Source organism: Equus caballus, chromosome 6, assembly GCF_041296265.1.
Source record: "Equus caballus isolate H_3958 breed thoroughbred chromosome 6, TB-T2T, whole genome shotgun sequence".
Lineage (NCBI taxonomy): Eukaryota > Metazoa > Chordata > Mammalia > Perissodactyla > Equidae > Equus > Equus caballus.
This window is the reverse complement of record NC_091689.1, coordinates 87,698,651-87,714,693: the sequence shown is the minus strand read 5'-3', so window position 1 is coordinate 87,714,693 and position 16,043 is coordinate 87,698,651. Positions and strand designations below refer to the sequence as shown.

At 46.8% G+C, this 16,043-nt stretch overlaps 1 protein-coding gene across 4 annotated transcripts; it reads left to right on the top strand.

The window, feature by feature from the left end:
• Positions 1–8,879: 8,879 nt before the first annotated feature.
• On the top strand, positions 8,880–15,613 carry LOC100052505 (retinol dehydrogenase 16). 4 transcript variants are annotated; one of them, XR_011440142.1, is made up of 6 exons: positions 8,913–9,924; positions 11,967–12,225; positions 13,543–13,706; positions 14,228–14,343; positions 14,735–14,970; positions 15,368–15,613. XR_011440142.1 is itself a non-coding variant. In XM_070271740.1 (5 exons), exons 1-4 carry the CDS (start codon positions 9,612–9,614, stop codon positions 14,950–14,952), a joined length of 954 nt encoding a protein of 317 aa, XP_070127841.1. In that variant the 5' UTR covers positions 8,880–9,611; the 3' UTR covers positions 14,953–14,970; positions 15,368–15,613. The 4 variants fall into 4 exon arrangements, 3 of the variants coding, with proteins under 3 accessions (XP_070127841.1, XP_070127842.1, XP_023499595.1); XM_070271740.1 differs by lacking the exon at positions 14,228–14,343 and having other exon boundaries at positions 8,880–9,924; XM_070271741.1 differs by lacking the exon at positions 14,735–14,970 and having other exon boundaries at positions 8,880–9,924.
• The last annotated feature ends 430 nt before the right edge of the window (positions 15,614–16,043 follow it).

Sequence of the window (16,043 nt, the reverse complement as noted above, 5' to 3'; positions counted from 1 at the left end):
CCTTGGCCCAGTGATTGGAAGCGTGACCTTGGGGAGCGGTGGGGTGTGCGTCTGTGAGAGAAAGAGTGAGGTGATTTCACAGAGGTCAAGGGATGAGTGGGATGAGCTGAGGAGGCATTGGACAGAGAAGTTAGGTGACTCCCTCCCTTCCACACAACTAAGGGGCTGAAGTTTCCCTTCCCAGATTTATCAAGTATCATAGAGTCAGAGGATTAGACACGAGGATGGACAAAGAAGGAGAGGTGGCTCAGGCACTGGCAGACCCTTCCCTGGGGACACCAAGCCTCTCTCCTCACCAGCACCCTGTCTCCATGTCTCCCTCTCTGTCCTCTCCTTTAGAGTCACCACCCTCCATCCCCTGCCATCACCAGGTTTCTCAGCCAGGATCCCCTCCCCACGCTCTCCAGAGGGGGAGAGGAAGAGTCCCTTCTGAACCCAAGTCTTTCCTTTTCTGCCAACGTTTGTTGAGCCCCTACTGTGCGCTGGGTAGAAATTCCCCTAACGAACATGTACTTCCTGAGGCCCGGCCTCTCTCTGTCTCCACTGTTCCGATGATGTTCTGAGAAGGGACTCCACAGGGGAGGCATTTGCAGAAAGTGATACAGCTTCCTGGGCTGAGCACAGATTGGAGTTGGCAGGGACCTTGCCAGGTGTCTTAGTTTTTCTCCTTTAGAGTAACATTGACGATATGGAGTCCTCCCGGGTCCCTGAAGTTGTAGAACCATGTCAGCATTCTTCATGAAAACAAAAGTGAGCTCCCAGGTGGCAGGGCCCTTCATTCTCAAACCTGTAGTGAACACTTGGTGTCGGACAAGAGACTGCTGAGGACACAACGATGACGGGGAGGATCCTCAAGGATCTGCAAGTCCTCCAAAGTTCTGGTGTCCACTCAAGGTCAGTCCATGTCCCCCAGGCCAACCGAAAGCAAGAGTGTGATGCTTGATCTCAAGTCTCCAGGTTTTCATAAGACTGTGCACACACACACACATCCCTTAACACCAAACAAACTGAAATAAAATAAAAGATGATTCACTTTATAGCCTTGAGGGTATGTGTTTAAGAGGTTTGGACTCGTCCCCAGGAATCATCTCTGGAGTGTCAGAGAACTGTGAGGTTACAAACCCCTGGCCCTCCACCCTGGGCTCCATGAGCGGGCAGGGCTACACCGAGATGGGTGCCATGGCCCCAAGTGTGAAGTGGGACTCAAGGGTGTGAACTTAGACATGGCGGAGCACCAATGGCTTTGAAAAGAAGTCCAAAGCAAATCAGCCCGAGTCCTCAATCTAGACCCTCAGCAGAGCCTCATCCTCCTCCTTCCAGGCTTCTTTCCATGGGGAGGGAGGCAGGTCAAGTCTGATGGAACTGTGCAGGGCCTGGCCCCACACCAAGACAGTCCCAAGGAAGCTGCCCTCACTCCTTTTTTCCTTTGCTGTCATGGTCTTTTCTGAGGAGTACAGTGTCAGTGAGCCACACTCTGCCCCCCACTGCCACAAATTATGTCCCCTCCAAGTGACAGATGCTCAGCACCTGAAGATAGGGGTGTGTTTCTGCATTTCTGGGACCCACTCCAGGTAATCGGGCTGCATACCTGGAGGGCTGGGTACAGACTTGCAGAATTAATTCTCATTCCCTACCCTTTCCATGCTCCCTTTCTTTAGCTATGCCACGGCTTCCTCTGAAGACCCATATGGGATGAAAAAGAGGGAGTAGGCAGGTGGAGGACACCCTGACTCTTGAGAGTGGTCCCAGCTGAGACTCTGCAGGTCGCCACCCAGGGGTGTAGCCTCCTTTCCAGCGTGCACAGTGCTCACAGGTGCTGTCCTATGACCTGGCCCTGCTGCCTCTCCCCAGGGGTGGGAGGGGATCTCAGTGTCAGGATGTCCTGAGCAAGAACTTAGTCCAGAGATTGGAGGCAGTGGATCTCCACCCTGTGGGACCCTTCAAAGGGTTTCTCGTTCTGGCCCCTGCAACGCCCAGGTGAGTGAGTGTCCCCCCCAAGCGCCTGTTTTCTCTGCTCTTTCCCGAACTTCCTGTTTGTTCCCATCTGGAATGGCCTCAAACTCCTTCATGACCCTAACGCCAGCACTCCTATCCCTTTAAGGATTCACAAGAGTGACGCAGCAGGCGTGAAGGTTGACAGATGTCTCTGACACATGGCCTCTCAGCAATTTACGGTTGAAGGGATTTGTGCTCACTGAGAAAAATGTCCCCAATTCCTTCCCAGAAACCATGACCTTATCCCTTAGGAGGGTTAGGTGTCTGGTTAGGATTTGCATGTTGCCTTGGTCCCCTGAGAGTGTCCCGGGCTCCTTCCTTCCTCCGGGCCTCCTTCCTCCCCCAGCCTTCGGGAAGCCCTTGCAGGAGGGTGCTGGCAGTCACCCAGGAAGCAGGGACAGGCTGGTTTCGGCAGGACCAGCCTCTGTCAGGCTGCTGCTGCCTCCCACCTTGAGGGACAGGCTCCTTCAGGACTGCAGTCAGCTCCCTGCATAGAAAGGTTACAACTGAACGTGAATTTGTGCCCTTGTCTGTCTTTTTAGCCTGGTAGGGTGGGTCTGGGGCCATTTGAGCCTCTGGTGTCTGAGGGGCAGCCTCTCCTTTGCCCTCCCAGGGCCTCTCCTCTTTCCTACTTACCATTCAGAGCTGTGACAAATGTGGACGGTGAGGAAGACGCCCAGAGCAGTGACACTGGCTCCTGTCCCTGCCCCACTCACCAGCTCCATTCCTCTGGCTGTTCCATCTCCTTACATGAAATGGTGTCCTCCACATCACCCTGAAGCCCCTCCAGGGACAGCTGTTGTGGGTCCTGTCTCTAGTCCTTTCTTTAGTCTCCTGAGGGGGCAGCTCTCTACTCCTCTCCATCATAAGTTGGTAGGAAGCGAGCTACTGCCTTTCCAATTTTAGGCATGTATGGCCCTCCCTGCTTGGGTGAGGGTATGGCGCTCCACTGTTACTGAGCAAGGGCCCACCTCCTGACATGCATAAAGAGCCAATTACTACAGCATCAGCTTTTGGGTGTAGAAAGGTAGCTTTATTTGGAAGATCCATCTGGAAAGAGACTGGAGACAGATCTGTCTTCCTCGATCTAGGGCTAAAGACAAAATATATTGGATGAAAGCTAGGGTGGTCCAACATTGGAGATAGATGATTGGAGGCAAGGGGAAGTGAGGTACTTGATGATCTGTGCATGCATAGTCAAGCTTCAGAGCTCTTCACAGGACCCGTGTTCACAAAACAGTGGTGTAAGCACATCTGAAGGTGGAGTTTTCAGCCCCTTCACATCACAAAGTTCACTTGTTGGGCATTTGTGTAGGCCCTGTCGAGGAGTTCGTGGTGTCAACTGGCCTGAACTGGACAAGGGGTCTCAGTTCCTGAAAAACCATGCCTAAACACTCTGTTGATAAGATGAGGTCAGTTGAACTGGTCCTAAAGGGCCCACAGTTACAAATTCCCCCTGTTCATTGTTCATTCCTCAATCTTGAGGGAACTAGAGTGACGACTGCTCTAGCTTCTGCCTGCTGATGAGGGACATAGATTGTTTCATCTCACTGAACCAGTCTCTTAGTCAGATCGTTTTTGCAGCTGGGCTGCCAAAGTTAGGCCTATATTGTTTAAGCTGGTACCCAGGCATTTAGTAAGAAGAATTTCTAGAGAAACAGAAAGAAAAATGAAGTTAATGGTTGGAGCAAATTAGAAACCAGTTCCTGAGCCTGGGGATCAGCCAGTCAAGAAGATTTCTAGATGTCAGGGTTGAAATATCTTTTACAGTTTGAAAGTCTCCGATGATGTCATTGGGTGTTCAGGTATCTTTCTGAGTGGCTTATGCAGTAATAGTCACGACTCTCTCTTAAGTTTGTGTCAAGCTATCCAGCTTCAGTTTGCAGGGCTTCAGGAAAAAGGGTGGTTTCAATTCTCAGTGATTCCAAATGAAAAGTGATGGAAAAAATTGAAAATGTCAGTTTGGAGATTGTAGCCAGATATTTCAGGAGACTACAAGAATTCAGGATCCAGTCTAGTTTGCAGATAGAAAACAAAAACCTCAAAGACAATGAACAGAACTAGAACCTAATATCCATGAATGTGTACTATAGTTTTTGTTGAAACACTATTTTTCTCTCTAAACTCACCCTCATTTTTACCAAAGATAGCCAAATTGAGACTTATCTGTTTACAAAACGTATAGTTTCAACAAATTTGGCCCAATTATTTACATAAGGAGAGCAAGAATAGAAATTGATCATATAGACTCTTTTAAATATGCTTTGCTGGAGCTTTTCATAAGGAATCTCAGATTGACCTTTAAGGCCTCTCAAGGCCAGAAAACCAAGCCAAGGACTTGTCGTCAGACTCTGCCAGCAATACCTATAGATTTGGGTGAATTCCTCTCTTCTCTTGAGGTTCCCACAAATATCCTGAGGTTCTTTGCACCTGCCAGGGAAGTAACCTTTACTCACCTGGTAAACTTGCTGCGAACCACGTAAGCAAGGTACAAGGCCAATATTTCTGAGTGGTTTTATTCCATAAAGCCAATCTTTGTTCCTGAAAGTTGTCTGGTCATATCTGAGTCTATATATGTTTCTCTCAAATATGACATTCCAGCCAAAGTGTTGGTAATATAACCAATGTTTCCTATTGTGTCCTGCTATAAGGAGAGCAGATTCTTACTGAACTTATGCAAATAACCATCTTGCCATGAAAGAAAGAATACTCACACCTCAAGAGTTTTCAAATTCTGGTGGGACCAGGTAGGGAGAAAAAAATAAATGTTTCAATTCTGCTTAAAAACGTATAATTTTACCAAATTGCTATAAGTCATAGTCAGCTTAAGAGAAAGGAGAAAAAGATTTCTTTAAATCTGGAAAAATAAAACATTAAAGATCAGAAATATTTCAAATGAAAAGTCATAAAAATTATAATCATCCTCATCAGTTCATTCAGTCCCACATAGCCCATTCTTGATCTTGATCTTCTGTTAGCAATTTTATGAGCCATCAGTTTCTCTGTTAGAGTTCTGTAATTTCTTATTCAGCTTAGGTTCATAATCTGAAAATTTGTCAGAGACATGCATTCTAGAGCAAGCATCAGAATCCCTTCCATGAATCTTTCTGAAGATGAAATACACCTGCAAATACATCTGAGTAAAACGACAACTGTCTGTAAATGACAAAAAACTCAAAAATGGCAACTGACAGACAAACTTGACTATTTCTGTGATACACAACACTTTAAGATAATAACTAGAATTATGGCTGACAAGCAGGACAGATTAGAATTTTAGGAATGCTATATAAAGTTTAAAACACTTATTTTAATAACATTCACACCCACAAAACAACCTAAGAATGTTTATCATCATTTATTTGACAATGCTTCCCATATAATTTAACTTACTAAATAAGCGTAATTAGCTTAACATCTCCCTCTATATAGAAGTAGAACAAATTTTTTGAGAAGTCCCAGGGACCCATCGGAAACTCTCACAGTTAGAATTCTGGGAAGTTTGTCAAAAATATCAAAAGGTTTTATAACACTTGAGCAACTGGAAACAATGTTCACTGTGGAGCAATGCCTAGTTATCCATTTAACCAAAGTGACAACAGAAGCTATTAAAGGCAAACATACAGAGTTAATCAGTAAAAAAACAAAAAACCCTAAATTCTCTTAAGAGAGAGATTTAAGCCTTATAGAACATAGGAAATTATTCTGACAAAACATAGAATTTCTATCTTTTAGGTAGACTTTCTCAGAAGTAAAGAGAACCCTTTTATAATCTCTTTGTCAAGAGAAGACTAAAAGTTCAAGAAAATTATCCTCTTAAGAGAGAGAAAAAACATCAAAGTCTAATTTTGCAGCAGCTTACTTCTGATATCAAAACTCACTTACTTAATTAACTTCATTTTAATCTTAGCCACCTTGACTATGCACAAAACTCTTTCCTCAGGGTTCCTCTTCCACAAACCTTCTATGACTTTCTTTGTTTTTTTTCTTTTCTTTATTTTTGCTGAGAAAGATTCACCCTGAGCTAACATCTGTGCCAATCTTCCTCTGTTTTGTATGTGGGTCCCTGACACAGCATGGCCACCAATGAGTGGTACAGGTCCATGCTCAGGAACAGAAGCCAGGTTGCCGAAGTGGAGGGTGCTGAACTTAACCACTAGGCCGTGGGGCAGGCCCATCTATGACTTTTTTTTTACATTCAGAATTTGTCCCATGTCTTCTTTCTTCCCTCCTGGTACTTTAGGACAAATTTATCTTTCTTGACAAAACAAACAAAAATAATTCCATTCCCTATACCTTCTTTACTGAAAATATGCGTCTTACTTTCCTTGAATACAAAGATGTTTTCCTTATTAATTTTTAGTAGGCTTAATCACATATATATTGATTAGAATTCTGAACCCTTACAGACCTTAATTTTTAGTGAAAAGTATGAAGTAATCAATTATAAACCTGTCTTTTACATTAGCATTCTGTGGCTTGGCAAATTGATATATACTTTTTGTAATTCTTAGAAATATACCACTTCATAGTACAATCTTTTAATAAAATGCAAGACATGTTGACTAATAGACCAAAACACCTTTTAGTTCTGTAATAAGAAGCCAAAGGTAGATAAACTTAGACACGTTTAGCAATAATACTTCAGTATTTTATTTTATTTGAAAATGACCTAGATATTCAATGAATTTTTTATCATTTAATTTGACCTAGAAAACTTCAAAGATTCACGTTACCAAAGGGGTTTTGGAATCTTAAATATGCATATGCCACAACACATAATTATTGTTAAAAAGCTTACCCAAAAACTTGTATCTTACTTACATCTATTTAGTTTATTTGTTTCCAATAGCTATTTAGATTCCCTACAAAAACTTCATGAGACTTTAGACAAAATCAGTTATCATTCTAGGCTATTATTTTTGCTGACAAGTTTTGTAATAGTGATAACATGAGCTAATTGACTAACGAAGGCTGCATGTCTAGATTATATCTAATGTTGATAACTCTGAAGGTATGCCTATTTCAACCAAATCCACAAACTTAATAAGCTTTTATTTACCAAAGATTAATTTATACCATGTTAACTTGAAAGACATTTGGGTTAGTTCCTATTACATTCAGAAATAATTTATATAAGTGATTACTTTAGGCCAATTGAATAGAGCTCTTTCAGAAATTATACCATCTGTAGGTAAGATATCATACACGTATAACATACATGTAGACACACACACACAAAGACTCCACAGCTATTGTCTTTAAATTACTGCCATGAATCAAGTACAGTAATATAAAGCTCACCAGTTATGAAAGAATGATCAAATCCAAATTTTGCTTTAAGCCGTTTCTACTAACATTTGTGGAGAAGACACTCAAGATGTTAGATTTTGGGCAAGGGCACTCTATAGGCAGTTTTTCTTTCCCTGTTTCCTTTTCTTTCCTTCAGTCTTAGGAATTGGGGATGGGCTAGGTAATAGTTCCCAGAGAAGCTTTTTGACAGAAAGGAAATGGGTGGAGTCTGAACTGCCTTTAGAGTTGCATTTTCAGTTTTGCAAGGATTTCATTTCTTAAGCACTTTTAAGCAACTTTAAGTTGCTCTTCCTCAGAAATTGATTGTAACTTACATCACATAGGTCGATCTACCTGTCCAATTATATCATTGCTAATTTGCTTCTTTCCCTCTGGGTGCTTGTTTTGTTTTAACTTAGGGAAGAGGGCCTAAAAAAAAATTCCTGTCAGGCTCTGAATACAAGCTTCAAGTTTTCTTATTGTAAGTTGCTAAATCCTTTCAAATATCTTGTCGGGTTTCGGCCTGGACAAACAATAACTATACCTGGCAGTGTTGAACAGTTCCAGTAGTCTTTAGCATAGTAGTTTCCCAGACAATCTCTGAGTCTTGTTGACTATGGGAGGGGCTCATTTTGGGCCCTCCTTCAAAGGTAGATTATGGGGTGTCTGTAATAGGCTTTTCTTTTAGATATCTTTTATAACAACTTTTCTCTTTGCAACAAAACTTTCAATAAGGTTACTTTGGGATTTTGAAGTCTCTGCTTTTAAGTGCACTTTTAAATGATCTTATCTAATTGAACGTTCCTTCTAATGGCCAATGTGATCTCCTGAGGCTGGCAGCAGTTTGGTAGGACACATAGGCACAAAAAGGAGTGCAATCCATGTTTCTGTCCAACCATCTCCGACTGCAAAATGGGCTGCAACAGCATTTTTGTCCAACTTTATTTTTGGGACCCCCTTCCACTTGGCGATTATCAAGCCCAAGCCCTGGGGACACAAAACAAGCTTGGTAAGATTTTGCAGTTCTTTGTAAACATTTACAGCTTCTGGAACCTCTAGATTTTCAGCCATTATGCTGGAAGTTGGAGCACTTGACTCTTTAAAGATTGAAGATTTCTTTGTTTTTTGGTTTGAAAGCTTGATGGGAGCCCAAAGTGGCCACTGTAATTTTAAATTGTCCCTGGTTATCTTGCCAGCTGTTTACAGTTATTTCCATTTGAGGGGGCTCTTTCCAAGGTGTCCAGAACAAACAAGGTAATTTCTAAAGAGTATTAGAGTTACAGTCGCCAAGAAACTCAGTCCCAAGTTGATGCCTTGGTGGTCTCAGTTCCTCACTCTTAATTACTCTGTTGACAAGATAGACTCAGTTGAACTGGCACTAGAGAGCCCATGGTTACACCATCCGGTGGTCCCTGTTCAAGTCAGTCTTTTCTACCTTTGGAGTCTGTGTCTGAGTGGTCTCGGTTCTGGATGTGCGTCCGGCATGGAAGGGGCAGGAGGGGCAGAGGGCAATGTACACAGGCACTCAGGGGACACCCGGGGACAAGGCTTCTTCAACCAATACAAGAGTACCGAACGTTGGACCTACTTACGTCAGTCTCTCGATTCAGCCCTCCCAGCAACTCAGAGAGGTTGCACTGCTGCACGTTTCCACCCCCACTGCCTCTTCTCCCCTTTCTTTGCCTCTGACCTCACACACCCCCTTTGCTCTCCTGAACGCCTTTCTGCAGAGAGAATTACTGTATCAGGAGGAGACCTAGTCCTCCAAGTCCTTTCCTTCTCCTTCTAACCCTAGAGAGGCTGACAGTGACTCAGATTTCTGAGGCGAGGGTGCTGTGTGCCGAGCCCTCTGAGGAAACCCAGGCCCTGAGAGGGTGCTGAATGTAAGTGTGTTGAATCCAGAGCGTCTTCCCACGAAGAACCTTCCTGAGGTCGGGAAGATCGAGCCCAGCGTGTTGGCAGACGAGGAGAAAGAGTTCTGACCTCTGAACCTAGAACGGAGTGGCCTGTGCCGCTCAGTGTGTGGCACCTGGACGTGGAGAGCAGAGGGAGTGAGGGGCCTGGGGCAGTGGGGCGGACAGTGATGCTTTCTTTCTGAGCAGGAGTTGGGATTTTCAAGGGCACATGGTGAGCACTTGCAAAAGCAGTCCAAAGGGCGGATAGGTAGGGAGAGATTAAAATGTTCCAGAAGGACAGTGATCAGAAGGGCAATTGGAAACTTCATGCCCGAGAGGCTGGAGGCCAGACTGAGAGCACAGCCTTCCTGATCCAGGACGCCGGAATCTTCTGATCCCAGCCTGTTTCTGTTTGGTCTCTGCAAAGCCATGTGGCTGTACCTGGCAGTCCTCGTGGGCCTGTACTACCTCCTGCGCTGGTACCGGGAGAGGCAGGTGGTGAGCAACCTCCGAGACAAGTACGTCTTCATCACGGGCTGTGACTCGGGCTTCGGGAACCAGCTGGCCAGGCAGCTGGACCTGCAAGGCTTGAGGGTGCTGGCCTCGTGTCTGACGGAGAAGGGGGCCGAGCAGCTGAGGGACCGGACGTCAGACAGGCTGCAGACGGTGATCCTGGATGTGACCAAGACAGAGAGCATCGCTGCAGCCACCCAGTGGATAAAGGAGCGCGTGGGGGACAGAGGTACCACCCAGACTTCTCGGGTCTGTTTCTCTTCTGTCTGTGAAGGGAGACTTCTTGTCTGCTGCTGGGGAAGATTCCCTAGGTATTTTCCAGGACTTGAGGTCATACTCCCTTTCTTTCCCTCACATGGCTCACCAGCCAAGCCTCTTGTCTTTCCTCTGTGCCCTCTTCCCTTCCTCGGAGCTCTGGAGGTTTGGGGAGAGCTGCCCTGATCAGAATTTGCCCTTCCAAACTCCCTGTCTGAGGTGCCCCCTCCTCTCTTGGCAGAAGTTCTGCATTTCTTGATGCTGAGTGCCCCGGGGGAGATCAGAGCCCACTTTCTGGAGGATGAGTGGAGATGGGGCACTGACCCCCAGGCTTGTGTGGGCAGCTGGGGCAGTGCTGGAGCCGGGCTCCTGTTCTCAGTACTGTACCATGTTCTTGCTGGGGACCCCTAATTCTCTCTCAGGAAGTCACTCTCACCCATTATCAGATGACGACACTGAGCTTTTAGGACTTGCTAAAGGAGGTCAAAAAACTAGCACAAGGTCACTTTCTCTCTCTCTGTCTCTTTTTAAAACTACAACTTACCCATCTTATTGTGGGGAAGGAAAGGAACATTTGTTTCTGTTATCTAAGTATAAATGTAAAACATGACCATTACGGAAAACACAGAAAAGTACAGGATCAAAACAAAACTCTCCCACTATCTACCAGCAGAGACGAGTCCTGGGAACCTTTTGACATAGATGGTATTATACTTGGCACGTAGTGTCTATCCTCTTCTTCTCATTGAAAGAAGATGAGTATTTTACAATCTAATGGGATTTTTTCAAAACCATATAGTTTAATCATTTAGAAATTCTACCCTTTTGAATAGTAGTACTTTTGAGAACAGTACTTCATGTATGATATGAAATTGTTTCCTGCATTTTATTCTCACGTTCAACATAAATCATGTCTGGGTGAATTTCTTTCTCAAATCTCTCTGTGTAACTGTGCATGTTGACTGGGTTCTTAGAAGCAGCATGTCTGCTGGGAGAATGCGTGTCCTGGAAGGGCAGCCTGTTTCTGAGCAGGGGAGGGACTCACCTGCCTGGCTCCATCTTGTGCCCTCCGTGGCCACAACTCCCCTGAATGCCTGCTCCTGCTGCCCTGAGGGCTGTTGGTGGGTAGCTCTTTAGTGTCTGTGCTCAGAATCGCGTCCTTGAGTTCTGCAGAGAGGTTTCCAGGAGGCTGGGTGAACTGAGGGCCGAGGGGGAGGGGTGAGGGTGGCCTCCTGTGTGGGTGGGAGGAGAGGGGGCATTTTCTGGTGCAGAGGGTGAAGTCTGTGCATGGAGGGTGGGGGTGAGACAGCCTTGCCTCCCCCCATGGGCTGCCCCTTGGAATTGATCTCCCAGGTCCTACAGGACTCTTGCTCACTATTGCTGCAGGTGTTTCAAGGTCAGTCCCTGAGGTCACCTCCTGCCTGTTCTCACCTTCCCCCGACCTGGGGTTTCAGGTCTGCTTTACCCCACCAACTTCTAGCAAGATTTTAGCATCTTCTTTTTTTTTGGTCCATTACCTTTTGCCTTTTTCTTCCTCTCTCCCCACCCTTCCTCATTCTCTTTCTGTGTGTCTCTCTACTCCCCCACAGATATTTGTTGCACACTCATGAAAGGCGCTGTCTGGGAACTCTGAAAATGTAGGTGAGCGTTTATAATGCCTGCAGGACAACATTGATGTGTGAAAACCCAAAACATTACTGTCTGTGTTCTGGACTATGGACACACTAGATACCTCAACATCACTCCCTGCCTTCATCAAATGTGGGGTGATGGCCCATTGTCCACCAGGCAGTGATTGGGCCAGGCAGAATAAATCAGGATGGAGGCACGCTTTCTGTCCTCCAACAACATATGGCATCTGCACTCCCCAAACCCTACCAAAAGCATGGTGTTATCTGTTCTACTCACTCCCCATGCAACGTCTCTCATAAAGTCCTCATGTGATTGGAAGGTGAATTGGAACCACAGCTGTGTCCTCACAATGCAGTGTTGCTCTCTCGCCCCTGCTATGTCCAGGACTGTGGGGCCTGGTGAATAACGCTGGCATCGCTGCACCCATCACACCCAGTGAGTGGCTGACCAAACAGGACTTTGTGAAGATCCTCGACGTGAACCTGCTAGGGGTGATCGAGGTGACCCTGAGCCTGCTGCCCCTAGTGAGGAAGGCAAGGGGCCGAGTGGTCAATGTCTCCAGTGTCGTGGGTCGATTGTCCCTTTTTGGTGGGGGCTACTGCATTTCCAAGCATGGCGTCGAGGCTTTCTCGGACTCCCTCAGGTACTGGACTGGGTTAGAAGCCCTCCCTCAGTCCTTCTGCTTCTGTGCCTCCAGGAAAGCTTTTCAGAAACCCTTCCTTCCAGATCTTTCTCTCTTGCTTTGTGCCGGGCATTCATTGGGAAGTACTTTTTATGCTCTGGTGTTTGGATGGTCCTCAGCCCATAGAGTTTGATTCAACTGATTTCAGCCCTAGAGAAGGAGCCACAGTTGGAAAGTGTCCGAGGCAAAATAGGACCTGGGATAATGTGGCTGCAGAGGCCATGTCAATAATCCCTATGACATTCAGTTCAGGGAGCCCTTGAGTCGGGGTGGAGAATTTGAGTCAATTCAACAGACACTTATTGACATCTCTGTGAGCGCACAATAAATGTGTCTGAGGACAACAAGATTTGGTCCCTGATCTAAAAAGTCTGAAAGCTGAGAAAGGGACAAGGGATACAGAAATGTCGACATCTTCATTGTGGTGATGACCAAGTCAGCCATGTTGGCCGTGGTGCCACAGGAATCAGGGGAGGGGCCTGGAGAAGGGTCTGAGCTGAAGATGAAGAACTGATCTTGGTAACCTGGCAACCCGAGGAATAGGGTGGGAAAGCTTTCTGGATGAGGGAATGACGTCAGCCAAGCCCAGGGTTTGTAATGGTTGAGCACCTATGCTGCAGGGTCCTTTAGATGTAAAGCATAAGGCCTGGACTGGCAGGAGAGACGCCAGGCAGGCGGGCATCGGTGGGCTCGTGAAGGGACATGGGCCCTCGACAGGCTGTGGACCTTCATGCTGTTGACAGTGGAACCCCATGGAAGGGATTTCATCAGGGGAGTTACTTTGTCAGATCAGCATCTAGAGAACCCACTGGCTGCAGGGCAGAGGATGGTTCTGAAAGTGGGGGAGCTGGTACTGCAGGCAGAGAGAGGCTCCGTAGGGGACAGATGGCCAGGCAGTTGACTAGAGCAGCAGAGGGGAGAGAGAGAGTTGAGGAGGGTGGAGGAAGTAAGACGGGCAAAGTGTGGAGATGGATTGGATGTGAGGGGACAGAGGAGGAGAGAGCATTTAAGTGGTGGCTTGTATTAGAATAGGTAGGATGTGGAGCTAATAAGCAGATGCATGTCAAAAACATGGAAAAATGTACAAAGCTTATAGAGAGACTATGCCATTGTCATAATTTTTCTCCCCCTGGACGCTGCACTTTGAAACTTTAGAAGCTTTTGAGTTTATGTCACTCCAATCCTGTGTTGGGATGTATCATTTCTGTTTGTTTGTTTCTTGTGTTTTGTCTCCCAAGGCCTCTGAAGTCCTTGCCCCTCTTCCTGTCTGCCTTGCAGGAGGGAGCTCTCCCACTTTGGGGTGAAGGTGGCTATTATCGAGCCTGGTTCCTTCAAGACCAGCCTGAGCAATAATAACAGAATTTCTCAGAGCTTCCGGGAGGCATGGGATCACGCCAGCCCAGAGGTCAAGGAGATCTATGGGGAGAAATTCTCTGCATCCTGTGAGTGAGCTGTGGGCCCTGGGGAAAGAAGCAAACCTTTGTCTGGAAACCTGAGTCCATCATTAGCGCCTCCTCGGATCTCAGGTCCATGCTTTCAGTTCTGACTCAGCCACACGGTGGAGACGTTTAGCTTCATCCCATGGTCCCATGTGGTCTTCTGGTATCCTAAGGAAGAGATCCAGACTTGTTAGAGCTGGGGACCACAGGTTCATCTGAATCTCTCATTATGTTGAATAGGAAACTGAAGCCAGAGAGGGAAGACACCTCTGGACTCATGGCAAGCTGGTATTATAGCAGCTGGGTTTCAGGTGCCTAGATTTCCAGTGTTTGTAGAGATCTCCAGCTTATGCAGTGCACATACAGCCATGAGTCATTTAAAGATGAGGGTAGGTTTTGAGAAATGTGCTGTTAGGCCCCCCTTTTTTAAAAAAGATGGTCCCCAGAGCCAACATCTGTTGCCAATGTTCCTTTTTTTTGCGTCTTCTCCCCAAAGCCCCCCAGTATATACTTGTATATTCTAGTTGTAGGTCCTTCTGGCTCTGCTGTGTGGGACGCCACCTCAGCATGGCTTGATGAGCAGTGCCATGTCTGCACCCAGGATCTGAACTGGTGGAACCCTGCGCCACGGAAGCGGAGTGTGAGAACTTAACCACTCAGCCACGGGGCTGGCTGCTGTTAGATCCTTTTGTTGCCGTGCAAACATCATAGAGTCTACTTACGCAAACCTAAATAGCATAGCCTACCACACAGCCAGGCTATATGGGACTAATCTTATGAGAGCATTGTCGTAGATAAGAAGGCAGTTAAGCAGAGCATGACTGTATTCCCAGGATACAGTGAGAGAGGGCTTAGCGTGGAGAATGTTCCTGGGGTAAGAGTTGGGACACGCTCTAATGATTCCCTGAATTCCATTTGGAGCGCGATTTGGGGGAGCCCCGGAAGTTTTACAATCTTTTCTGTTAAATTGATCCCAAAGCGGGGTTATTGGGAAGTGAAAATATATTTGGATGGTGTCTCCTTCTTGACAGTCATAAAATCAACTAAAATCTTGGCGCCAAAGTGGTCTCAGGCTGTGTCCTTGGTGACAGACTGCATGGAACATGCCCTGACCGCCTGCCACCCCCGCACCCGATACTCAGCTGGCTGGGATGCCAAGCTCTTCTACCTCCCCATGAGCTACATGCCCTCCTTCTTGGTGGACGCCATCTTCTACTGGAGCTTCCCAAGGCCCGCCAAGGGCCTGTAGCCCAAGCCTGGGGTGCTGGTATGGTGAAGCTGAGCTCAGTGTGAGGGAGGGATACACAGGGGGAGGGAAATAGAGTGGGGAGAGGGGCTCTCATGTCACTAGGGGAACACATTTCAGCCCGCTCCCTCCCTCCTCCCCAGTCTTCTCCTGGGACATTACTCAAGAATCTGGGGGTATAAGGAGGAAAGAACCAAATTGTATAGCTGAGGAACTGGGACCCATTGCACACGTTATCATCTGATCCTTAAGAGGCCTCTCAAGGCTCTGAGCCTCAGGGCTCTTCTGCCACCCTCAGGATCCACACTTTACAGAGATTGTGAGCAGCTGGGGGACACTCAGCCTCACCTGAGCCTGCTCTGACTCTGTCCTCCTCGTCAGTTGTGCCTTGGCCCTGGCATGTCTTCTGCTCCCACAGGATGGAAAGGCCTGAAGAAGGTGAAGTCTCTTCTCCACTGAAGACATCTGTGGACAGAGGTGGAGGTGTGGAGGGTGACCAACAGCCTGACCCCTCAGCCTCAGGTCCAAGTCAGCAGACCTTGCTGGAAGGTGGTGTGCTCAATAGGGTTCCTGACAGAGGACACAGAAATCAACTTTTGATTTGTCTGGAAAGCATGGATTTCCATTCCTTATCTTTGCTTTAAAATAAAAGTTGAAAAGTTTACCTTGGCCCAGTGATTGGAAGCGTGACCTTGGGGAGCGGTGGGGTGTGCGTCTGTGAGAGAAAGAGTGAGGTGATTTCACAGAGGTCAAGGGATGAGTGGGATGAGCTGAGGAGGCATTGGACAGAGAAGTTAGGTGACTCCCTCCCTTCCACACAACTAAGGGGCTGAAGTTTCCCTTCCCAGATTTATCAAGTATCATAGAGTCAGAGGATTAGACACGAGGATGGACAAAGAAGGAGAGGTGGCTCAGGCACTGGCAGACCCTTCCCTGGGGACACCAAGCCTCTCTCCTCACCAGCACCCTGTCTCCATGTCTCCCTCTCTGTCCTCTCCTTTAGAGTCACCACCCTCCATCCCCTGCCATCACCAGGTTTCTCAGCCAGGATCCCCTCCCCACGCTCTCCAGAGGGGGAGAGGAAGAGTCCCTTC

Bases quoted from the DNA above. Each gene is read 5' to 3' on its own strand.
- LOC100052505 (XM_070271740.1), top strand. From the start codon at position 9,612: ATGTGGCTGTACCTGGCAGTCCTCGTGGGCCTGTACTACCTCCTGCGC. The intron at 9,925-11,966 runs GTACCACCCAGA...TGCTATGTCCAG, and splicing joins GGAGCGCGTGGGGGACAGAG to GACTGTGGGGCCTGGTGAAT. The intron at 12,226-13,542 runs GTACTGGACTGG...TCTGCCTTGCAG, and splicing joins GCTTTCTCGGACTCCCTCAG to GAGGGAGCTCTCCCACTTTG.